This window comes from Odocoileus virginianus, chromosome 5 (assembly GCF_023699985.2).
Source record: "Odocoileus virginianus isolate 20LAN1187 ecotype Illinois chromosome 5, Ovbor_1.2, whole genome shotgun sequence".
Lineage (NCBI taxonomy): Eukaryota > Metazoa > Chordata > Mammalia > Artiodactyla > Cervidae > Odocoileus > Odocoileus virginianus.
The window spans coordinates 678,809-703,237 of record NC_069678.1 but is presented as its reverse complement, the minus strand read 5'-3'; the positions used below and the strand labels follow the sequence as shown (position 1 = coordinate 703,237).

The 24,429-nt window shown below is 45.8% G+C and overlaps 1 protein-coding gene across 2 annotated transcripts; it reads left to right on the top strand.

Moving 5' to 3' along the window:
- Window positions 1-2,769: 2,769 nt before the first annotated feature.
- On the top strand, window positions 2,770-22,829 carry ACP6 (acid phosphatase 6, lysophosphatidic). Of its 2 annotated transcripts, none has more exons than XM_070467205.1 (10): window positions 2,770-3,449; window positions 10,358-10,486; window positions 10,607-10,737; window positions 12,056-12,135; window positions 15,761-15,848; window positions 16,639-16,771; window positions 17,761-17,861; window positions 20,466-20,561; window positions 21,816-21,981; window positions 22,632-22,829. In XM_070467205.1, the coding sequence occupies exons 1-10, from the start codon at window positions 3,231-3,233 to the stop codon at window positions 22,773-22,775; spliced, it is 1,287 nt and encodes a 428-aa protein (XP_070323306.1). In that variant the 5' UTR covers window positions 2,770-3,230; the 3' UTR covers window positions 22,776-22,829. The 2 variants fall into 2 exon arrangements, with proteins under 2 accessions (XP_070323306.1, XP_020754283.2); XM_020898624.2 differs by having other exon boundaries at window positions 2,771-3,449; window positions 10,355-10,486.
- The last annotated feature ends 1,600 nt before the right edge of the window (window positions 22,830-24,429 follow it).

Below are 24,429 nucleotides of genomic sequence, written 5' to 3'. Positions count from 1 at the left end.
ATTCCCCAAGTGTTGTCTCACATCTGCTGACAAACAGGGCTTTTATTAATAAATGACCTCAAGGAATCTATCATTTCTCCCTTACTCTCTCTGGCTTTTGGCAAAGATCTGCTGCTAAGACTGCTCCCCACCTCAACCACATACGTGTGTCCTGACAGCATGAGCTCAACAAGGTCAAAGGTGCTGCTCACGATGCCTCACAAGACTGTGCTGAGGCTGCCAGGGAACAGCAAGTGGACTAGGCTGACCTGTCCATTATGCAGAAAGGAATGGAACCCAGATGCCAACATTACATTGCCCTGGAGCTGCTCTGACATCCTAGAACTACCAGGGCTCCTATAGCTGCTCAAATGCCAGGGCCCTTCTCTACTCAAGTCATACCACATTTTCACTCAACCTCTGAGAACATTTTCCCCCACTAAGGTTATATTTCATCACTCAGTTTCCGAAGCAGTGTTGTCTAGTGCTCCTGATATCTTACTAGGCTAGAAAAACAGCTTTCAGTTTCTAATAATATCAGAACACACAATAAGACTCTGAGAAATGAGTCCATGGGCTAGGCCAGGGAGAAAACTGTGACAATGTGCAGTGTTCCAAAATGACCCCTCCCAATGGTAGGACATTCAGAATTTTCTAGCCTGATGAAGAAGTTTAGACTCAGATCAGGAGCCATACTCCATAAGTATGTTGCCTTTACATCTGACCCAGTTTGACTCAATAATAGAATTCAGAATGATAAAAGAACTGGTTGGATGTTGTTAAAAAGAAAACCACAAGCCCCAAATGGCGTCGTTTGTGTTGCCAAAATCTTGGCTCTCTGTGCACCAATACCAGACAAATATAGAGACAGTTATGGAGGAGAAGGAAAGTGTGGCTTTATTATTTTGCCAGGCAAAGGGGGAACACAATAGGCTAGTACTTCAAGAACTGTGCCCCCCTCCCTGGTGAGTAGGGAGAGATTATATAGTCAGGCAGGATATATAGTAGGGAGAGATTATGTAGTCAGGCAGGATATGTGATAAGGCAGTAACAGTCTTCATTCTTTCTTCTTTAAAGTCTCAAAAGGGTGGGGTTGCCGACAAGATTAGAGTGTGCTGGGTCTCAGGTGGCTCATCTCCTAATCCTGTCCCTAGGACAGCAAGGAGATCAAACCAGCCAATCCTAAAGGAAATCCACCCTGAGTGTTCATTGGAAGGACTGATGCTGAAATTCCTATACTTTGGCCACCTGATGCGAAGACTCATTAGAAAAGACTGTGATGCTGGGTAAAACTGAGGGCAGGAGGAAAAGGGGGCGACATTGGGTGAGATGATTGGATGGCATCATTGATTCAACAGACATGAGTTTGAGGAAACTCTGGAAGATGGTGAAAGACAGGGAAGCCTGGCAGTGCAGCAGTTAACAAGGTTGCAAAGAGTCAGACTTGATTTAGCAACTGGACAACAACAACTGATCCCTTTAATCTTGCCTCAGGTGGTTTCATTACTCTTTCTCCTTTGATTAGTAACTGTTCTGCCCTTTGGAACTCAGAGAAGGTCATGGAGGCTGGAGTCTTGCCTTCAAGGAATGGGTGACAACAAGCCCACCATGCCCAGGATCCCACAAGGCCCTGCTCAGCATCACTTGTACTAAAGTCCATGGTACCAAACAGAGATTTAGTATCTCTGTCAAATTGCAGTTTTAACCTTCCCTAGAAATGTAATGTTAATGGACCAGTCTGGAATTTTCTGGTTAAGCACCAGTAAGTTAAGCTATCAGAGAGTCCCTCTCCATCAACTCCCCCATCCCCAGCTGCAGAAGAGGCAATCTGCCTGATAAAACCCTTTCCAGTTCCTTTCTCCTCCCTCTTCCCAGTAGGGGAATCCTGCTTTTCTTTTATTACTACCATCTTTTCTTTTGTTAATACTTTCTTGCTCCACCCTCTGAAAAACCTTCCACTTTGTACAACCCATCCCAGCACCCTTCTAGTTGCTAGATGGGGTGCTGCCCAATTCATGCATAGTTGAATAAAGACAATTAAATCTTCAGATTTACTCAGTTGAATTTGTTGTTGGTTTTTTTTTTTATGTCAATATACCCAGATACTCCTCACAACTTGCCTTTGCCTTGAGGACACAGATGTGCCCTGTTGCAAAGACCTGGAACAGAAGTCTGGAGCCGCAGTATATTCAGGAGAAACCAGATCAGCAGGTGGTTTAGGCTAGCTAAGAACTCTAGAGAAACCAGATCAGCAGGTGGTTTAGGCTAGCTAAGAAGCTTACTCACTGGGACATCTATAGACAAGGCCTGGATTTTTCCACAAGAAATATTCTGGATACAAGTAACGCATCAATGGGCTTGAACTTCTATATGTTTGCAACGATCTAAACCTCTTTAAACATAGAAGTGGGATATCAAATGATTAAATATAAAGCCCCCACCCCCCGCGCAGCCAAGAGTAATCATTTAGTAAGTGGTGCCTTGGCTCTTAACTCAGTAACTTCAAGGAAGTCTTCTATGCTCCCTAGACTCCAAATAGATGATCTACACTACCCATTTCTATCTATCCCTTTCTTCATGTCTCCTACCCAATCAGCCTGGCAAACTTGCCAATTCATTCCCCCACACAGGCCGCCCTGCCGCGGAGACTTGCAGCCCGCTAGCCCACTGCAGAGGGCGGGGTAATACCTCCAGCTGGGGCCCGCGGCGCGCAGCCTTGTGGGAGTTGTAGTTCTCGCAACTCAGAGTCCCCGGACAGGCGTCACCACGGGACTCGTTTTCCCGTGCTCCTTTGCGCGGGTCCACTTGGGCAAGTCCCTGGGTAGGTGAGAAAGTGGCTGGCTGCTTGCTTATTAAAAAGTGGAGTTCAGCAGTCTTTGTTAATGGAGCCACAGCCACGGAAGAACTCAGGGCGTATTTCTGTCCCGTCAAGAGTGCTGGAGGCCGAACTTGAAATACAAGTTTAAGGTTCCCTAGAGGACGAAAGATCAGGAGCCGAGCTCCCGGCTCCCGGTATCCCCGCCCAGTCTGCTGCAGGAGTGGCCAACCCCGACCCGGGTTAAAACTCCCGGGAAGTCTTCGCTGCTCCCACTCTGGGTTCCCTTCAAAGCTGGGAGTCGTAGTGGGCGGCTGGATGTGTGCGCCCTCCGGTTCCCGGGAACTTAGGGGAGGCTGCTGAGCCCCGTCGCCCGCAGGGGACTTGTATTCGCTTTCTGCACTCTCACCCCGAAGGGTTGAGAAGGGTTTCCACCATGATCTCCCGGGTCTTCAAGCTGCGCATGTGGACCCCCGTGGGCGTCCTGACCTCGCTAACCTACTGCCTCCACCAGCGGCGGGTGGCCCTGGCCGAGCCTGGGGGCGCGGACGACCAGAATCCTGTCGACCGAAGCCTGTTGGAGTTGAAAATGGTGCAAGTCGTGTTTCGACACGGGGCACGGAGCCCTCTCAAGCCGCTCCCTCAGGAGGACCAGGTGAGAGAGACCGGCACGGTTGGGGAGCGAGAACTGTGTGGCCAGCTAGTGGCGGGCCAGGGTCTTTGCCCCGACGCACACCATCTTTGGAATTTTACTCTTACGGAGCGGGAATTCGGACTCGGTCCTGACGAAGGGAAAACAGTGTGAACAAATGTGCTGACCATGTACCCCCAACCTCTCCCAGCCCCCTCGGACACCCGGATTGTGGGGCAGCCCGGAAACTTCCCATGGCTGCGTAGCCCAGCTAGTAGTATGCTTCCCTAGGTGCGTATAAATCGCGTAGGGATCTTGCTAAAAATGTGGATTCAGTAGATGTGGGAGCGGAAACTGTATTTCTAGTGAATATTTGTGGGAACTTGAGTACAAGGGTGTAATGCAGTTCTGTGTGACCATTTTAATGGTTGTCAAAGAGTTACAGGGACCTTTGTGACAGGAACCACCCTGACTGGGATCACAGTGGATAAGAGAGGTTAATAATGCCTTTGGGAAGGGACCTCCCTTGTGGCTCAGTGGTGGCTCCTGCCAATGCAGGAGACAGGGATTCGATTTCCTGGGTGGGGAAGATCCGGGGCAGAAGGAAATGGCAGCCCACTCCAGTATTCTTGCCTGGAAAATCCCATGGACAGAGGAGCCTGGCGAGCTATAGTCCATGGGATTGCAAAAGAGTTGGAGTGACTTAGCGACTAAACAACAAAACCAACACCACTTTTGGGAACAGATTTTACCTCAACTTTCTCTCTGGGTTTGCTGGAGGCTGTTTGAGATCCTGAAGATTTTTTTGGCAACAAGTGCTGTATCTTGGGGCTCTCCTTTTTCATTCTGGGCTCCTAAACTTATTGTAGAAGAGATCTGAGGTACAAAAAAAACAAAATTAATTGATCAGTCTTAAAATCCACCTGGTTTTGCTCAGGATAATTATGATTAAAGTACAAATAGCTGGTTTTGAAGATGATTACCTTTTTGGATTTGATTCTTAGGGAGACCCAGTAAAGATCTCTGGCCTTTCATAGCAGGCAGGCCTGTGATTAAAGAATTGTTTTCCTAATGAAGATAAATTGCAACCTGGAATTCCCAGGCATCCAGGTGGCAAACTTACCTGTGGGGTGCTTTTGCATTGTTGGTTCTCCAGGTTGATGTTGGAGTAGGTTCAGCAGGATGTCCAAATTGATATTAGGCATACTCATGACAGTTGCTTTTAAGAAATCCTCAGAGTTCTACAACTCATGGTGTACAACTGAAAACCCAGTTTTTAAAGCTGGCCACACGTGAAATCAAACCTCAAAGCATTTCCCACATAATAAATCTTGGTAGGCACTTAAATTCTGTTATCAAGTTTCTAGTTAGCCTTTCTATATGGCTATTCCACATTCTGTCAGGAACTTGAACTTCACTCCTTTCCTTCTCTTTCTTTCCTTATTCGAATATCTGGATACTTCAAGTTTTGTACATAGCCCATCTCTTGTGTACTCCCCTTTCTTCTCCATTTATTCTTGGTACAGAATTGTTGTTCAGTCGCTCAGTTGTGTCCAGTTCTTTGCGACCCCATGGACTGCAGCACGCCAGGCTTCCCTGTCCTTCACTATCTCCCAGAGCTTGCTTAGTTTCATGTTCATTGAGTTGGTGATGCCATCCAACCTTCTTGTCCTCTGTCATCCCCTTATCCTCTTGCTTTCAAACTTTCCCAGCATCAGGGTCTTTTCTAATGAGTTGGCTCTTTGCATCAACTGGCCAAAGTATTGGAGCTTCAGTATGAGTCCTTCCAATGAATGTTCAGGATTGATTTCCTTTAGGATTGACTGGTTTGATCTTGCAGTCCAAGGTACTCTGCAGAGTCTTCTCCAACACAACAGTTGAAAAGCATCAATTCTTTGGTACTCAACCTTCTTTGGTCCAACTCTCACATTCATGCATGACTACTGGGAAAACCCATAGCTTTGACTAGACGGACCTTTGCTGGCAAAGTAATGTCTCTGTGTTTTAATATGCTGTCTAGCTAGGTTGGTCATAGCTTTTCTTCTGAGGAGGAAGTGTCTTTTGATTTCATGGCTGCAGTCCCTATCTGCAGTGATTTTGGAGCCCAAGAATAAAAGTCTGAATGTGTAGGCCTGGACCTCTTTCAGACAGTATGTGTGTTCCCTGAAGGAACCGGAAAAAGATTTAGATTCTTTTAGGGCTTTCTCCTGAGCCAGTGAGTGTGTGATGGGTATCTCTGCCTTTATGTTGGAAGGAGCAGTCATAGCTAAGGTAGAATGCCAGCTTCATTCATCTTCTGTTTTTGTAGCCACAAAATATGGTGCATTTGAATCCTTGGTCTCATTTTGCAATTAAATAAGGCACATTACCTCTCAGGCCTGCTCACGTTTTCAGATTTTATGTAGGTGCGCTGAACGCCTTTGGTTATTCTGTATAAAGTCTTGTGCATAAAAGCAAGGGGTATAACCAACCTTTGTTCAACTTAGGCTATGAGCGGGTGTCATCAGCCTCCTATGACTTGTTTCTGGCTATTCTATCAGGATTTTTTTCTAAACTCCAGTTTGATAGAGGTTGTTAATGGGATTTCCTAGTCTTCCTGGTTCTGCTATTAATTAGAGTCAGAAAGGACTATTTGGCGGCAGTTCTAAAACTGAAATTGCCTTTGGTAGATGTTTCCAGACTTCTGACTGGTTTATAGATAAACACATGACAAGTCAATCCTTAGAAAATATCATTGTTTAAAACTAGATGTTTTATTGAGTTTTTTTAAAATGATTGAATGACTGATGAATTAACTTGTCTTCCTGAAAGTATTGTATCTGTGCTCTGGAAATAAAACTCTGGAACTTGATTGGTCATTTTTTCTGATTGTTAGATTAGATCCAAGTATGCTTTTCAAAGATAAATTTGACCTTACTTTTGGATTTTTGTCAGCTTCTATTTCATGGCAAATAGCCCCCAACACAGGAAGACTCCAGTTTTTAGAAAATAAACTCCAATGCATTCAAACTCCACGGTTCATGAAGACATTGCTGCTAAATCGCTTCAGTCGTGTCCGACTCTGTGCGACCCCATAGACGGCAGCCTACCAGGCTTCTCCGTCCCTGGGATTCTCCAGGCAAGAACGCTGGAGTGGATTGCCATTTCCTTCTCCAGTGCATGAAAGTGAAAAGTGAAAGTGAAGTCACTCAGTTGTGTCCGACTCTTCACAACCCCATGGACTATACAGCCTACCAGGCTCCTCTGTCCATGGGAGTTTCCAGGCAAGAGTATTGGAGTGGGTTCCTATTGCCTTCTCCATATGAAGACATTAGAGTCCATATTTATTCTATAGTGTAAATGAGCCGGGAAGAATAATGTCAGGTGGGCTGGGAAGGATGATGTCAGTATCATTGTAGATTAACATTTACTCAAAGCTCAGCTAAGATAAGTGGTTTTCAGGAAGCATTACTTAAAGGATGTGCCAGTCAGTCCATTAATTCCTGTGCAGTGGTGGTTCTTAACCTTGGTGTGGGACATTGGATTCAGCTGGGGAACTTTAAAAAATACTGAAGCCTAGGTCTCTCTCCCAGAGATTCTGATTTAATTGGCTCAGAGCATCCAGTCATGATAAAAGTTTCTCTGGTGAAGCTTTATAATTATCTAGACTGAGTAGCATTTGAAAAACTGAGCCCCATCCCTGGGAGATTTGGTTGTGATTAACCCATGCAGGGCTCAGGCATCAGTAACTTAAAAAAATTTTTCCAGCTATAGTAGTGTGCAGTGTGCAAGCTTTCAAATCATTAGTTTATTCTGAGAACTACCCCTGGAAGTTTTTGTTTACTTTTATGTAGATTTTTTTCCCTCTTTTCCCTGGGATGTAACATTGATCCCTGTATAGTATCGTCTTCATGGAAATGTGCTTTGGTAAGATACTATCATTCTGTGTCGAGGGAACAATAAGAAACAATCCCACAAAACTCATTGCTGTGACTACTGAAAAGATGTTCATTATATTACTCTATCCTCTTTATGAGGACCCTTGGGAGGAATTTGTCTGTTCACTTGAGAAATGGTGTGCTTCTTCTGAACAGTTGGCTTGCTTTTATCTTTAAGCTTGTCTAGCTGATCAGGTTTCTCCTTTTACATAAAAGCCAGAAAGCTTAGTGCTGAATCTTTTGGCCCACCTACAGTAAGTATATAGATCTTCACAGCATGTATTAATATTTTTTGAGAAACTTTATTGCTGTATCCATTTTTTGGGTCACTCACTTGCTTTTGTCATTCTTTTCGACTTTGAATTGGTTATCTTGGGAATTCCCTGGAGGTCCAGAGGTTAGGATTCCATGCTTTCACCGCTGAGGGCAGAGGTTCAATCCCTGGTCAGGGAACTAAGATCCCATAAGCCTCATGGTGCAGCCAAAAAATAAATAAATAAATAGGTTATCTTGCTATATTTTAGGTATTGCTACCACCTACTTCAAGTTAGTTCTTGAAAATGGAGTATAAATAAATAAAATTACAAAGTTACTCTTTGCTACTGACTCTGGATTGAAAAATAGGAGCAAGAATGACAGTATGTATGTGGGATGGACACTATGTGTGGAAATGATGTATCATCCATTCTTGAAAGTCTGAAAACGTGTATTTTAGACTTGACGTGACCTAGACCTCAGGAGTCATCTCCTAGGGGAACCAGAAGTCCTCTGTTGGTGAATACACCTAACAGGAGAAGACTCTTTAGTGTGGCTGAGCAGGCCTTATGGATCTGGTGTCAGGACCTGTGCTCAGACACTGGACTTACATGGATGGATAATTCAGTCTCAGCTATAAAAAAGAAGAGAGTTTACAGTGTGATGAAGAAGAGAGACAAAACAAACTCCAGTTATGGGAATATGCTGGGAATGCTGGAAACTCAGAGGAGATATCTCAAACTTAAATTGTACAAAGCTGAACTCAGTTTGTTAACTATTCTGTCTTGGCCTCAGTTTTAGTCAAGAGGTACCTCCATCACCGCTTACCACCTCATGCGCCCAGACTCCAAGTCAAAGTAATTTTTTTCTTTATTCTTTCTTGTTCACCTAGAAATATAGCCTCCCCGCCAAAAAAAAAAAAAAAAAAAAAAAAGCTTTTATCTACTTACTTGCCAGGATTGACGCAGTGTCTTGAATTCACTGCTTCTGTCCTGACTGCCTTAGATGAGCCCTTAGGCGCTCGCTGGCTCTAGTACAGACATCTTGAAATTGGCTTTTTCTGTGTTGAGTCTTCCATTTCAGTTGTGACCTATCTGATAGCCCTCAAACCATTCTGTGGAGCCTGTGGCTCAAGGGATGCTGAGTGCCTGGGGCTCTGAGTTCCCTCTCCTGCTTCAGCTAGAGAAACTCCAGGCCTTTTTATGGCTGAGTAATATTCCATTGTATAAATGCACCACAACTTCTTTATCCATTCATCTGTTGAAGGACATCAAGGTTGTTTCCATGTCCTGGCTATTGTAAATATTGCTGCACTATACAATGGCTATTGTAAATATTGAGGTACATGTATCTTTTAGAATTGTGGTTTTCTCAGGGTATATGCCCAGTAGTGGAATTGCTAGGTCACATGGTAGATTTATTCTTGGTTTTTAAAGGAATCTCCATACTGTTTTCCATGATGCCTTATCAGTTTACATTCCCACCAGCAGTGCAGGAGGGTTCCCTTTTCTCCACATCTTCTCCAGCATTTACTGTTTGTAGGTTTTGTTTTTTTTTTTTTTTTGATGATGGCCATTCTGACTCGTATGAGCTGATACCTCATTGTAGTTTTGATTTGTATTTCTCTAATAATGAGCAATGTTGAGCATTTTTTCATGTATTAGTAATAAGGTTTTATGAAGCTTCCCTGGTGGCTCAGTAGTTTCAATGCAGGAGAGATGGGTTCAATCCTTGGGTCAGGAAGATCCCCTGGAGAAGGAAATGACAACCCACTTCAGTATTCTTGCCTAGGAAATCCCATGGACAGAGGAGACTGACAGGCTATAGTCCATGGAGTTGCAGAAGAGTCAGATACGACTTAGCAACTAAAAACAATGACAAGGATTTATACTCTAATAATAAGATAAAAGAAGGACCAGTGGGAATGACGTTTTTTTTCTAGCCGGTGATCCACAGGGTTTGGGGTGGAAATGGGGGAGCAATGGGAAGATTCAGGTTTGAGTTTTCGGGATTAGAATTGGGGTAGCCTTGAGAGTCATAATGAGTTGGGATGAGGAGCTGGCATATGGAATTAGAAGGAAAGACTTGTTTTTAAAATTGAGTCATCACATCTGACTCAATGAATATAAGAATTTTATGGGCTGTTGGAGCTATGAGGCCTTTGACTACTTGTTATGTTTTGAAAACCAGTACAGTTGGAGCAGGAGCCAGATTACGGGGAGTAAAGGAAGATGGTGAAAAGTGAAGGTGTCTTAGAGGGCAGCTACTTGTTTGAGAAATTGGATGAAAGGAAGAGATATATGTAGTAGTTCAAGGGGCATTAAGTAGAGTCTTTAATGAGGGGCCACAAAACCCTGCAGGTTGATTCCTTAAAAATTCTTACAAGTATATGGTCACTGAGATTGTATTATACTCATTCATTTGTTCATTTATTCTTTCACCAAGTATTGGGTGCCAGACCCTCTGGCCGCTTCTACCCTTTATTTCAGTCTGGGCTTGGTGCCAGAATCGCCCCTCAGCGGTGAGTACTAGTGTGACAATTACAGGACTTGGGCTGAGGACACTTGGAATAATAAATTGCAGTCATTTCTTCCCTTAATTGGAGCTGAAGTTGAAGTTTCTTTCCTTCTTCCCATCCTTCTTGGGAAGGTTGCTCATCTAGCATCAGTGTTATTCTAGCTATGTGCTGCCAGGTGTTAACACTCTAAAGTTTCCAGAACCTTTTTAAGCAATGTGTTGTTTTTTTTGTGCTCACAGCAGGTAGAGTGGAAGCCCCAGCTAATAGAGGTCCCACCCCAAACTCAGCTTGATTACACAGTCACCAATCTTGCTGGTGGCCCGAAACCACACTCTCCTTTCGACTCTCAGTACCGTGAGACCACGCTGAAGGTGAGCGATGCTTTCCTGCTCTCTGAAGCGCCTTGCAGAGCTGTGATGGTCTGCCCTGGGCTGAGGTTATTTAGCAGACTGTGAGATTTCTTCATTCTTCTCTCTCCTCCCACACCTCAGGGGGGCATGTTTGCTGGACAGCTGACCAAGGTGGGCATGGAGCAGATGTTTGCCCTTGGGGAGAGGCTGAGGAAGAACTACGTGGAGGACATCCCCTTTCTTTCGCCAGCCTTCAACCCACTGGAGGTCTTGTGAGTCACTTGAGAAAGGAATATTGCACCCAGTGTTAGGTCTTGAGTGTGAGAAAACCTGTCCTGACCTCTGTGCAGTTCCCACTCTCATCCGAGGTGGTCTAGGTGGGAGGTGTGAGGGTGATCTGGCTGGCTAGGCTGGTGTCCCCTTCCTCTCTCACTTTCCTGTGTGTATCCCTCCTGATGCTGCATGCTCTGTCGAAGAGGACGACCTACCCTGAGAGAGGAGAACCGTTCTTCAGTCAAGGGTATACAAGAAGCTGCGTTTCCTTGCTAGAACCTCCTAGGCAGTCTGGGGACAGTTACCCTAATATGATAGGATTTGGAGGACAAGTGGTCCCTGGAGGTCATGTTCACTGGCCCTCAGGTCCCTTGGGCAGCCATCCCACAGAGAGAAGGGTATTTCCCAGCCCTCTAGTTCCCTTTTGGGGCTTCCCCGGTGGCTCAGATGGTAAAGAATCTGCCTGCAGTGCAGGAGACCCACGTTCGATCCCTGGGTTGGGAAGATCCCCTGGAGAAGGGAATGGCCACCCAGTCCAGTATTCTCTTTTTTTTATTAATAATTTATTGTCAGTAAGAAAGACTGGTTAATGGTAGTTTTCAGTAAAAACTTTACAAGACCTTGCATCACAAATATACAGACATTATAAAAATTGTGTCCTGGTGGTTTTGGTTCTAAACGATTCTACAGAAGGTCCTCATTACACTTTCCAATAATGAAAAAGGTTTATAACCCTAAAATACAGCAACCCATTTATTTAAGACATGTTCATGGATCAGGTCTGTCCTCATCCTATGTACAGCTGACTATACTGAATGACTATACTGAAATGTATGAATGAAATGTCCTACTTAAGTAGAAAAGGACAGAGAGTGAAACCTTGGTTATATTAAAAAAAAAAAAAATCAGGGTGCTAGGTAAATAACACGAACACCACCAAAATCCGGTCAAAAACAAAATGCACGAAGTTATCTTGAAAATCTAGGGGAAAATTATGAAAAATCAAATCTGTACATAAAATTTACAAAAAAAAAAAGACAGGAAAATTAAAATAATCAAATCTATGTAAATACATGAATCATGCTAAAGACAGAGAGAACCAGTCCAGTATTCTTGCCTGGAGAATTCTATGGACAGAGGAGCCTGGCAAGCTATAGTCCACGGGGTCGCAAAGAATCAGGCACAAGTAAGTGACTAACACTGTAGTAGCTCCCTCTATGTAGTTTAGAAAGCCTATGAGTGCTCTGTGGAATAAGGTAGTGTGCACATGTAAATCTTCCTTCTATGAGTTTCTCTATGTTTTTGTTTTGTTCCCAGCATCCGTTCCACTAACATCTATCGGAACCTGGAGTCTACCCGCTGTTTGCTGGCTGGACTTTTCCAGCGTCAAAAAGAAGGTTCGAGTCCAGGGTCTACAAGTCAGCCCCTGTCCCTGAGGTGCCTTTTCGTCTTGCTTCCAAAGCCCCGCTCTCTCTTTCTGGATGTCTGTCCCCACCTGGGTCTCTCTCCTGCTCCTGGGGCCTCTCTGGGGTACCAGCTGGGCGGCGGGCCCCTCCCTGTTTGGCCTGCCGCTGCACTGCCAGCCTGACCTCACACCTACACCGACATGTCAGCTGCTCTGATGCACCCCTGGCTCCTGACTTTTTCTCTCAAGTGTCTACACAAGCTGCATAAGGTAGCTGCAGCCAGATTTTTCAAACAATACCTGGGACTTTTTGTTTAGTTGAGACACTGCTGGAAAGGAAGGAGAGTAAGAGGAACTCTTCACTGGGACCCAGGCCTGCTGCCACGGCCCTGGTCTTGGTGATAATCCACAGCATAACCCAGGTGGTAACAGTGTCCCATATGCCCTTTCCCAGTTAAGGAAGTCTGTTGAGTTTGGGTTTTGACATAATTCAGCCAGTGAATGATCACACTAGTGGGTTCTGCAACTTTCCACCCTCAAGGACCACGTCTATTATTTTCCCTTATGGATCTCATGTAATTGAGGGCTTTTGACTATCAAGTGAAGCTGCATTTTGTCATTTGTAATTGATTCAAATTTACACTTAATTACTGGTCTGAGTTTCAGATCTTCATGACCTCACCAATATTAAAATACTCAAATGATACCATAAGGCAAAAGTTCTTGTTACTTTGTTTAACTTCTTTAGCCTTATCTCAAATAGAGATAAAATTTCCATGAGGCTTTTAAAAAGTGTAAGATACAGAAACTCCAGACCAAAGGAGGCTGGCCTTGCTCCTAGCTAGTTTGGACTATGGCTGCTAATTCTGGCTGACGTTGGCTGAACACAAACAGCCTAAGTAACAGAGCAAACAGGATGGCCTGCTCCTTACCTTTTGCGAGCCCCTGAGCTTAGGAATAGTCTATAGTGCATGGCCTTCTGAAAACTGTTCACTTGCTCAGTTTCTGAAAGGCAAATGTCCTGTCCCCAGAACCCCCTAAAGTATAAGTAATGTAGAAAGGGTGTTTTTTGTTAGCAGCCTGATCTACAGGCGGGTCTCAGACTCAGGCTGCCCCAGGTTTCCTGCGAGGAAGGAAGTGGTATCATCACCAACTGCTGGTGTGGCTGCCTGGGTAGCCGTTCCCTGCGCTGGACTCAGACAGCCTCACACTCCAACTTGACTTGTGTCCTGGCTACTTCCTTGCCTTGGCCAGTATCATGGGATTTGGATAGACCAAAGAACCCCACAAGGTGCTAACATTGGTGGGAGTGGTTCACCTTTGGGTTATTGTTTCAAGAGTAAAATCCTGGCGAAGTCCAAGAAGGTTCTGAGTAAGCTCCAGAGAATCAGGCCAGTGGCGAAGGGCTGAGGGGGTTGCTCTATATCATTTGGTCATTCATTCCTTCAACACATATATGAGTGCCAGCTCAAATACCGTATTTATCATAAACTGAAGGTCTGTTAACCAGACATTCATGGCAGGTACCAGGTAGGACTTACCATGTGTTAATTAGAGGCTTACATCATAGTTACTATTATTCTCACATTTAAAGGACATCAAGCATAGTTCTAAGATCTTTGCAGATACTGACTTAATTCTTGTGATGTAGGTAGCATCCCTATTTTACAGATAAGAGAACTTAAGGCAGAGGATAAAGGACTGTCTGAGGTACATGAAGCTAGTAAATGGAGGAGCTGGGATTCAAATTCTGGCAGTCTGGTTTCACAGTCCATACTTTTCACTCTTGTGCCATCTTGCTTCCCAGAAGACTTGGGTATCTGGAGAGGGCCTCTGATCCTGAGGTCTGTTTTACGTGTCCTGCAGAACTCCAGGATTCTTCAGAGGGGTTAGGAACTACAGAAAAGGAGTGGAATGAGGCATGCAAGTACACCGTGCTTCAGACCCCTGCCTTGAAGCCCTCAACCCCTTTACTTTCATTACCTTATTTCATAGTGGGAGAAGAAAAGCTCCCACTACTTTAGAAACAATTGGAAATTGCTGGTACTAGTCTCACCCCTTCAATTTACATGTGATTCCCCAAAGAAGAGAAGTGACTTCCCAAAGTCATCCTGTTGGTTGGTTGTAGATTCAGGGCTAAACTCATGACACAGTCTGATTTCCTTCTCCTGCCCAGACCAGCCAAGTGTGTGTGAATTCTGGTATTCTGCTCAAGTTACCATAGGCTGCTCTTTAATCCTGAGGTTTTTACTATCAGTAATTTGTTTGGGAATGGTAGTTCTTTGGGGTTTGGGATTCACCAGAGGGCTTCCCAGGTGGCACTAAATAATCTGCCTGCCAGTGCAGGAGATACAAGAGATGTAGGTTTGATAGCTGGGTTGGGAAGATCACCTGGAGTGGGAAATGGCAACACACTCAGTATTCATGCCTGGAAATTCCATGGGCTGAGGGCTTGGCGAGCTATAGTCTATGGGGCCGCAAAGAGTTGGATACAACCGAGTGACTGACCACATAATATAGCAGTTATTCCACAGACTGACCTCAGTGAATTCCATAAAGCTCCTCTGCCATCAGAGAAGAAGAGGCTTGAGCTGTGTAGAACAGGACGCTGGTGCAGAGCAAAGCATGTAAAGGTGTTAAAGCACCTCCCTTGGGCATTGACAGGAGATGAGGGTTACCTGTCAGCTCTGAGCAGGAGCAAGCTGCTGTGAGGTGTGTAAGAGACACTGTAGTCTTAATCTTTGGTTCCTGCTAGTGCGTCTAGAAGCCTGGCTTTTCTTTTGGGCAAGGCCATGGAGTCTTAGAGGATTTGTGACCCTGTGGGCACCTTTCTCAGATCGTTTCATAAGTCACCATACTGGTGTATGCATGCATGCATGCTAAGTTGCTTCAGTCGTGTCCGACTCTTTGTGACCGTATGAACTGTAGCCCACCAGGGTCCTCTGTCCATGGGATTTTCCAGGTAAGAATACTGGAGTGGGTTGCCATGCCCTCCTCCAGGGTATCTTCCCAACCCAGGGATTGAACCTGCATCTTACTTTTCCTGCATTGGCAGGAAGGATCTTTACCACTAGTGCTGCCTGGAAAACCTATATTGGCCTATAGGTTTGCAAAGCAAGAAATCACCTTGTTCTGCTAAAGTAAAGGATGGCCCATTTGTTAGAATCTCTGAGTGCTGGTAGTATCTTGAGGCAGGCATTTTTTTTTGGAATGTGTCATAGATGTGCCTGGAGTAGGAAATAGCTTCCTACTCCAGTATGGTTGCCTAGAAGATCCCATGGACAGAGGAGCCTGGCAGGCTACAATACATGGGGTTACAACGAGTCGGACACGACTGAGCATGGAGGTGCCAGTCTGATCAGGTCTGTACCTGCTCCCGGCTGTAGGTAGCCCAGCAAGAGAACCAGGCTGCTGCATGCTTTGTCAGACCACAGGGGAGCTCCTGTTGGCAAAGCCAGGGCATGTTGAGGGCACTTACTGTCCTTAAGGAGTAACCTGGATGATGGCCTCTGGGAGCAGCTCCATCTGTGTAGACAAAGAGAAGAAGAAGGGGGTGGAGCTGCCGGGAAGAGTAAGCTGAAGCCTCTTCCTGCCTGTGCTTCCCACCTTCCTTCCAGGACCCATCGTCATCCACACTGACGAAGCAAGCTTGGAAGTCTTGTACCCCAACTACCAATACTGCTGGAACCTGCAGAAAAGAACCAGGTAACTGCTCCTGATTCTTGTTCCTCAGGGTGGGGGTACAGGCAGCATTGTACCACCTCTGCCAGCAGACTGGCTGTGCCAGTGGATATTGGGTAGGAGAGATGGCATTAAACTTGGGTCTGACATCAGCTGTCCAGGATGGGAGGCAGCTGTTGCTCACAGGACAGGCTCATGGTGAAGGTACAGGACAGCCAGGGAGACCCACACGCTGGGCTGAGAGATGGTGTATACAGCCACGCGTGGGGCTTCACCATTTACCGAGCATTGTCCTTTGTGTTCAGTCCTGGGCTCTCAGATGGGGTAACTTAAGAAACTTATGGAAAAGATGAGTAAGCCAGTCATTAACTGCAAATCTAGATGGGCATGCCAAAGAAGACACAGATTCCCCTTCTCTTACCAATGTGCTGCTGTGTAGGTTTGGAGCTGATGGCACTATTCAGGTTTCAGGTATTTTGGAACTGCACTTACACCATGTAGAAGGTGTTCCCCAGAAGAAGGAGATGTGTTTTCAAGCAGACCTGGCCGCGCTTGCATTGTTTTGGGTATAACAGAAGGGAATGCTAGAATGGGATTTGGAAAATCCATTATTCAAGCCCTGGTATGTACTAAGTCACAAGTCAACTGGCCTCGTAGAGTTTACCCATCTTTAAAATGACAATTATACTGGCTAACCCCAATGAGTTTTTGAAAGGCAAATGAGATCCTAAATGACGAATGAGATACACTTTGTAAACTTAATAACCATACAGTATAAAGAAATACAAGGAATAACTTTTTTATTTTTCGGCAGAGGCCGGAGGCAGGCTGCTTCTTTGCAGCCAGGAATCTCAGAGGATTTGAAGAAAGTGAAGGAAGAAATGGGCATTGCCAGTAGTGATAAAGTGGACTTCCTCGTCCTGCTGGACAACATGGCTGCTGAGCAGGTGGGCTGGCTGTCCTCCTCGGGCTCTGGGAGGGTGGGGGAGCCTGGGCAAGACCTGGTGGGCTGGCTCCTGAGTGGGTGGAGGCCTCCTGGCCTGGAGGCGGCTGTGAAAGCACTTGCTGGCAGAATGGACCTGGGAACTGAGGGGTAGGGTGGACTCCTCACCAGATGAGGAGCATAGACATTTAAACTCTTGACCAGAGTTCCTTGAAGCATATTCACTAGAATACCCATGACGCAAATGTGTATAATGTGGGCAGGCAGGGCTGGGGTGGGTGATGGGTAGGGAGGGATTGTGGTCTAAAAAGTTTGGAATGCCTCTTTATTGTATCACTTTTTGGAGAGTCTGTATGCACGTCAGCCTATTAAAGAACCCAAGAGCACTGTGGTAAAGAAAACTGGTTAATCTTTAATTCTGTTTTTTTCAAGCTTGTTTAGCCCTAGAATCTTTTTTTTCCAATAAATACTGAAGGCCACACAATGGGAAATGCTGCTCCACATTCAGAAGTCAGACTCCCTAAGTCTGTACAGCCTGAATCCTCCTTCCTTCTCTTGTGAAGATGACAGTGTGCCCTGAATGCAGAAACGCACCTTATGCTTATGTGTAAAATAGGTTTAAGGTTATAAAACAAGAGTTGAGAAAGTATTTATATGGCACCCTTTTTAGAAACCATTTTGGGGATGATGAAGGATGAGTAAAAATTTATGAATCCCTTGCCTTGTATTTTATTTAATTTTTTTTTTTAGCTTAAAAGAACACAAATGTTTTTTACTTTGGAGTAGATGAGCATCAGAAAGAGAGGAGAAAACAATTTTTCTCTGGACCTTCAGATCTGGAGGAATAGCTTCTGACAGGCCTTGGGGACATAGAGTTTTGAGCCAGTCTCTCTCTGGGAGAAGACAGTTCCCTTGGACTGCATGGAAGCGGATCGGCCACCAGGCTTATTGGATGAGTATTTCTTTCTAAAACTGTACCCATGGCCCGTTCAGGTGCACAAGCTCCCGAGCTGCCCCACACTGAAGAGGTTTGCATGGATGATTGAGCAGAGAGCTGTGGACACAGCCTCGTACATCCTACAGTGGGAAGACAGGTGAGGGGGGGCTCTTCAGCTGCTGGCATACAGTCACGCTTGGTCAGGCCCCCCAGAGTGTGGGGAAGGGGACTCGTCAGGCCCGCTCACACCTGTCAGCTGGCGTCTCTGTGTGCAGAGGTTGAAATCACCCCATTCTGCTGGCCTTCTGAATAGACTCAGCCCTGGGTCCTTCCATTTCTGGAGCGGGGACTGGTGATGTAGTGTTTTCATTCACTGTTACACAAAACCGGGAGCTGCCACTCAACTGAGTTTCTCTCTCTCTCTTTTTAAAGTATTTACTTTATTTTTATTTATTTATTTGGCTGTGCCGGGTCTTAGTGGCAGCATGTGGGATCTAGTTCCCTGATCAGGGATCAAACCTGGGCCCCCTGCATAAGGGAACATGGACTCTTAACCACTGGACCAGTAGGGAAGTCATTTGATTGAGTTTCTCTTAACCACCGACTTTTTCCTTTGCTTTAAGTTTCAAAACATTAGGGTACCAAGGGATGCTGAAGGAAGAATAATTATTGCTCATTTTATTCATCACATTACAGTTTACAAATCACTTTCCTGTTCTCGCCATGAGGTTGGTGTCAGTATCCCTGACAAGTCCAAGTCCTGGCTTTAGAGATGGAGAAACTGGGCCCGAGAGATGTGGGCCACCTTGCCTAGGCTCAGCTAGCAAGTGGTGGAGGCAGGACTTGAACCCAGATCTTTTGACCACCAATCCTGTGTTTTCTCTGTTTTACTGGTATTTAGGGCTCTCTTTATAGAAGGCCTATTTCCTATCAGAATGGAGGGTCTCTCTCTTCCCAAATATAACAAAACACATTTTAATGGTTGGTTCAGAGCATTCAGCTTGTACTCAGAATAGGTGACTTGGTAAGAGGGGGGAGTATAGAGGGGAAGTCCTGAGGAAGATGAGTGGGAGGAAAAAGCTACTAACATTTTAAGAATTTGCTTGATCTTGTAAAGAATAGAAGATCTTGCATAAGGAGCCTCTGCCTGCTTTTCTCCTGCTCAGTCAGTTCACCCATTTTGCACTTGCCTCAGGCTTCTGGAAGGTTCCAGCCACACCTCTCAGCTCGCTGCCACTCCTGTGACCGACCACCTTCCCTCATCTTTTCCTGAAGTGGCCCCACTGTTCCTAAATTGTCACTTACTGCCTTCCCCTCCACTAGCACATACTTACATATATCCTTTTTTGGCTGTGCTGGATGCTCGCTGCTGTGTGCTCAGGCTTTCCCTAGTTGCAGCAGGGGTTACTCCCTAGTTGTGGTGCACAGGTTTCTCACTGCGTGGCTTTTCTTGTTGCAGAGCACGGGCTCCAGTAATTGCCACACCAGGGCTCAGTAGTTGTGACAAACAGGCTTAGTTGCTCTGTGGCATGTGGAGTCTTCCTGGACTAGGTATTCAACTCATGTCCCCTGCCTTGGCAGGTGGATTCGTATCCACTGTGCCACCAGAGGAATCCATACACACATATTTAATAAATATATTAGGCTTTGCAGGCCGTGCATTAACTGCTGTGTCTATTCATCTCGGCCCATGTAGCATAAAAGCAGCCATAGATGATACACAAACAAATGGGCACAACTGTGTTCCAGTGGAACTACTTACAAAAACGGGCAGCCGAGTTGGACTTGGCCCACAACTATTGTTTGCTTTCTGCTGCATTTTAAAGAAGATCTGGGTCCAATCCACTTTCTTTTCCATTAGCCCTGGTTTCTTAAAATTGATGTTTCTTCAGGAACAAATGGTTCTAGTTTCACGATGCCATCCAAATTGCCTTGGCCTGCACAAACTCTTTCAAAAGTATATGCTGCTTTATAGTATTGGTTGCCTACTCCTCAGCTGTTGCTTCAACGTTCCTTGATTTGTAAAAGTGGCCAGTCGCCATGAATAAGGATTGGTCTAAACCAGGCATGGAAAGTCTTTTTTGTCAGTGATTAGGTCCTGGGAACTCTGGGAAAGATTTTTCTTCTCTTTGATAAAAAGTGAGAGTCGCCCAAACCAAGGCTTTCTGCTGCTTACTAGCCTCCATGTTCCTGCTGTTACTTCTCAAATATGCTTTGAGTTGAGGTAACCAGCTGTGATCATGAGGTGACCCCCCTGAGAAGGAAAGCAGTGGAGCCACAGTGCCCACCCAACAGCACTAGTGCTGAACTTGTTAAATCAGATAAATTAAGAAAAGCCCTTATGGTCTTGATGCCAAAGAGGGGGAGCTGGCACATAGGAAGTGTAGTTTAGGCGAGTTCCCTTCAGATGGCTCTTCTAAGGGCCTTCTAGAATTCCTGGAATTCATTACACCCTGTCCTTCCCAGTTTTGGCCTAGCTCTCTATTACTTATGCTGGTTGCCATCCCCTCACCCCTCCCATCTCAGCCACGTTCATACCAGGTCTGTATCCTGCTGCTGTTTACAGTCTTGGCGCATGGAGAGCCCTCGGACTTGAGGCAGTGCTGTTTCTGTCCTTCCTGCCCGTCTCTGTCCTTCTTGCATCCCTTGTCTTGTCTCTGCTCTGTGACTGGGCTCATGAGGTTCTGGGGGGCAGAAGCAGACTGCATCCCCTGTGGGCCGAGTCCCCACTAGGTTCTTCAGTACTGTTTAATCACCACAGGGAGAGCCTTCAGATGGCAGTTGGCCCATTCCTCCACATCCTGGAGAGCAACCTACTGAAAGTCGTGGACCCTGCCACTCCGCCCAGCAAGACCAGGTACTTGGCCGAGCAGCTTGGCTTGGCGTGACTGAGGAGGGTGATGGTGGGGGGGCTCTGGCTACAGGGAGGGAGCCCAGGTTCTAGGAGGGTGGGAACCAGGCCATCGGTAATTGAAAGTAGATGTTTGAGGCTATGTGTCCCAGAGACATTCACAACGTTTCTACCTTTCTTCCTGACACATCTGTCCTACCATGTTTTGATATGTTCATTTTAGTAGAAAAGAACCCTAAATTAATTTTTCCATTTTTTAAAACTAATTGAACATGCATCCAATAGAATAACTAGGACATCACAACTCCGGGAGTTGGTGATGGACAGGGCCGCCTGGCATGCTGCAGTCCATGGGGTCGTAAAGAGTCGGACACGACTGAGCAACTGAACTGAACTGAACTGATTTGGTGTTATTAAAGTAGCCCCAAACAATGATAGTTGCTTAATAGATTGTTTAAACACCTTCATTGAGTATATTGGAAGATAGGAATTCTCCTGGGCATTTAAAAATGTTGTAAGTGGCTTGTGAACTTCCATAGCCACTTTTGGGGTGCCTGGAACTCCAGGTTAGGGACCATGGATTTGGAATGTGTGTCCAAGGCACTTGGTAAACAAAGTGTGGTCTGCAGATAAACAGCTTCACCATCACCTGAGATTGTTTGATTTTCCACCACAGCCTGACCCACTGGATCAGAGTCTGCCTTTTAACAAGACTCCCAAGTGGTGTGTAAGCCCCCTGATATTGGAGAAAACACTTTGCGACCCCATGGACTGTATCCCACCAGGTTCCTCTGTCCATGGAATTCTCTAGGCAGGAGTACTGGAGTGAGTAGCCATTCCCTTCTCCAGAGGAAACTTCCCAACCCAGGGATCGAACCTGGGTCTCCTGCATTGTGGGCAGATTTTTCACTGTTTGAGTCACTAGGAAAGGCCATCTACTCCAAAGGAGTTTGTTTGGTTTTTTCCTCACATTTATTTATTTGGTTGTGCTGGGTCTTCATTGCAGCACGCAGGCTCCAGTAGTTGCTCCAGAGCACGTGAGATCTTAGTTCCAGGACCAGGGATCAAACCCATGTCCCCTGCACAGCACGCTGGATTCTTAACCGCTGGACTACCAGGAAAGTCCCTCAAAGGAGATTTATACCAGGCTCAACTGATTTCTAGATGTCACCCGGTTTCCTCACTCAAAGGAGGCAGGTGATGTCCCGGCCTCCAGAGTCCTGAGGTGAAGAACTATGGAGAGCTGTTTTATTCTTGCAGGAAGCTGTATCTCTATGCAGCTCACGATGTGACCCTCATGCCTCTGCTAATTACCCTGGGAATTTTTGACCACAAATGGCCCCCATTTGCTGTGGACCTGACCATGGAACTCTACCAGCACCGGGAGTCTAAGGAGTGGTTTGTGCAGCTCTATTATCAAGGGAAGGTAAGACCTCTGGGGTATGGTTGGGAGGTGGCTGGGCCACCCGGCCCACCTGGTTTAGCACCAAGTTGCCTGCTTGGGCCCAGGGAGTCTCCACTGGTACACAAGCTCTCTGGATCCTCTCATGGCTGTGGCCCAGGGATAAGGCAGAACTGGGTCCATAGTGGCAGGCTTTGGCTGGAACAATGTCCTGGTTCTGCCACAGAACCCTTCTAACAACAGGACCACCCTTCTCTTCTCCTGAGGGTCTCTCCCAGGATGTAAGTCCTGACTGTGAGGCCTGTTTTGAAAATTAATATGATGAGGTCTTTGGGAGGTGATGTGTACTATCAACACCTCTGGTGCCTTGGCCACTTCAGCAGGTTTCTGTCCAGGGCACAGGCTGAACACTCCCTAAGGTCAGACCTCTAGCCTTCCCAGGGGTATAACATCAATGTGTCTTCCAGTCAGTTCAACCAACAGTTACTAAGTGACTTTCATGAGCAGGGCATAGTGCTTTTAATCTGGAAGCTGACTGATTAATGGGGGCTTCTTGGCTGTTACATATGTACGTATACATCTGATTGGGTCAGAGCCTTTTAGAACTCTGGACACAGGTGAAAACAGCTAGACAGCGTCCCCAGTACCACTGCTGAGTTACATCTCTTCCACAGGAGCAAGTGCCAAAAGGTTGCCCTGACCGGCTCTGTCCACTGGACAAGTTCTTGAACACCATGTCAGTTTATACGTTAAGCCCAGAAAAATACCACATGCTCTGCTCTGAAGCACAAGTGATGGGACTTGGAGATGGAGAGTGATTGATTTGTACAAGTAAGATGTCTGGATTTTTAAAATAAAACACTTTTACACAATGCCTCCAGCTGTTTGGTTTGGGGAAGGTAGGAACAAGGGTTAATGGACTTTAACATAAGGTAAGGGTACTTCTTTCCTATAGGTATATTAAGGTCTCTTCTTGAAAGGAAAAGGGTATAATGTTGAGACCAAAAGGATGTATCCTATTTTGTGGCTTGATTTCCATGGCAACTGCCTGTGACATGGGGCTTCCCTGGTGGCTCAGATGGTAAAGAATCTGCCTGCAATGTGGAAGACTGGGTTCCATCCCTGGTTTGGGAAGATCCCCTGGAGAAGGGGATGGCTACCCACTCCAGTATTCTTACCTGGTGAATTCCATGGGCAGAGGAGCCTAGTGGGCTACAGTTCATGGGGTTGCAAAGAGTCGGACATGACTGAGCGACTAACACTTTCCTTTTCTTGCCTGAGACATGAGCTATGGAATTGCATGTGGTTTTGGACCTCAGTTCTTTTCCTGTCTTCATTTCACACACATATATTGGACACCTACTAAGTCATGGTCATTATAAGGGTGAAAGGTTTCTGCCCTCGAGTTTTTTCAGTCCAGTAGGAGAGGCAGATAAAGTATATCAGTGATGACAATACAGTATGGTTCATCCTGTGATAAGGTACATCGAGGGCTATCTGGGTTCAGAGATGACACCTTCAACCCTGATTGGCAGGGGCTGGGGGGAGCAGTTAAAGGTTTTTTGGCAGGTTCTGCCCTGACCTGAATAGAGAAAAATGAGTGAGTCGTAGTTAACCAGTTAAGTAAGGAGAAAAGAGTGTCATGTAAAAGGTCAGCTAACCAGGTAAGCAAGGAGGAAAGGGTGTCATGTGAAAGGTCAGGGCGCATAGCTGGACAGTGAGGTGGAGCCCTGCTGTGGAGACCCAGCGGGGAGGTCACTGGCTTCTGGTGGCTGTAGCTTTAGGAGCGTAGGTGAGGTCTCCACATGGTGGGTCAGGACCACTCTCAGCATATGTGCTCCACTTTGACATGGGCCTCCAAAATTACTTGATGGTCCCCTATTTCCTTTTCAATTTTCTCATTCTTTCCCAGAAGCTATTTCAAACTTTCTCTGACCTCAAACCATCCCTTTACTTCTCAGAGAAAACAGCATGCACAAAAACCTCTCTGCTTCCCACTGTCTTTATGGTGATGACTCCCAGGTCTCCTTCTCTAGTTCAGGTTTTTTCTTCCAAGCTTCAGACCCTCATGTCCACTTGGATGTCCCATAGACACAGAATTTTTCCTCTCTCCTCCTAGACCTGCCGTCCCCACAAGCCTGCCTTATTTGAATGGAAGACACCTCCACCATCCACTCAGAAATCTATCCTTATCTCCTTCCTCTCACATTTCTCTATGTCTGATCTGTTAAGTTCTATTAAACCCACCTGTTTATGTCTTAAATACATTAATATCTTCTTATCCTCAACCTTCAATATCCCTTCACCCTACTAATTGCTGTGTTTATTTCACTAAGAAAGTAAAAGCAATCAGAAGAGAACTTCCATCTCCATCACCCCACCCCAACCTGCTAACCCAGCTGCACTGGTACCTACAAGGCCCTCCTTCCTGTTACTAAGAATGAACCATTCCTACTCCTATCGAAGGCCAAC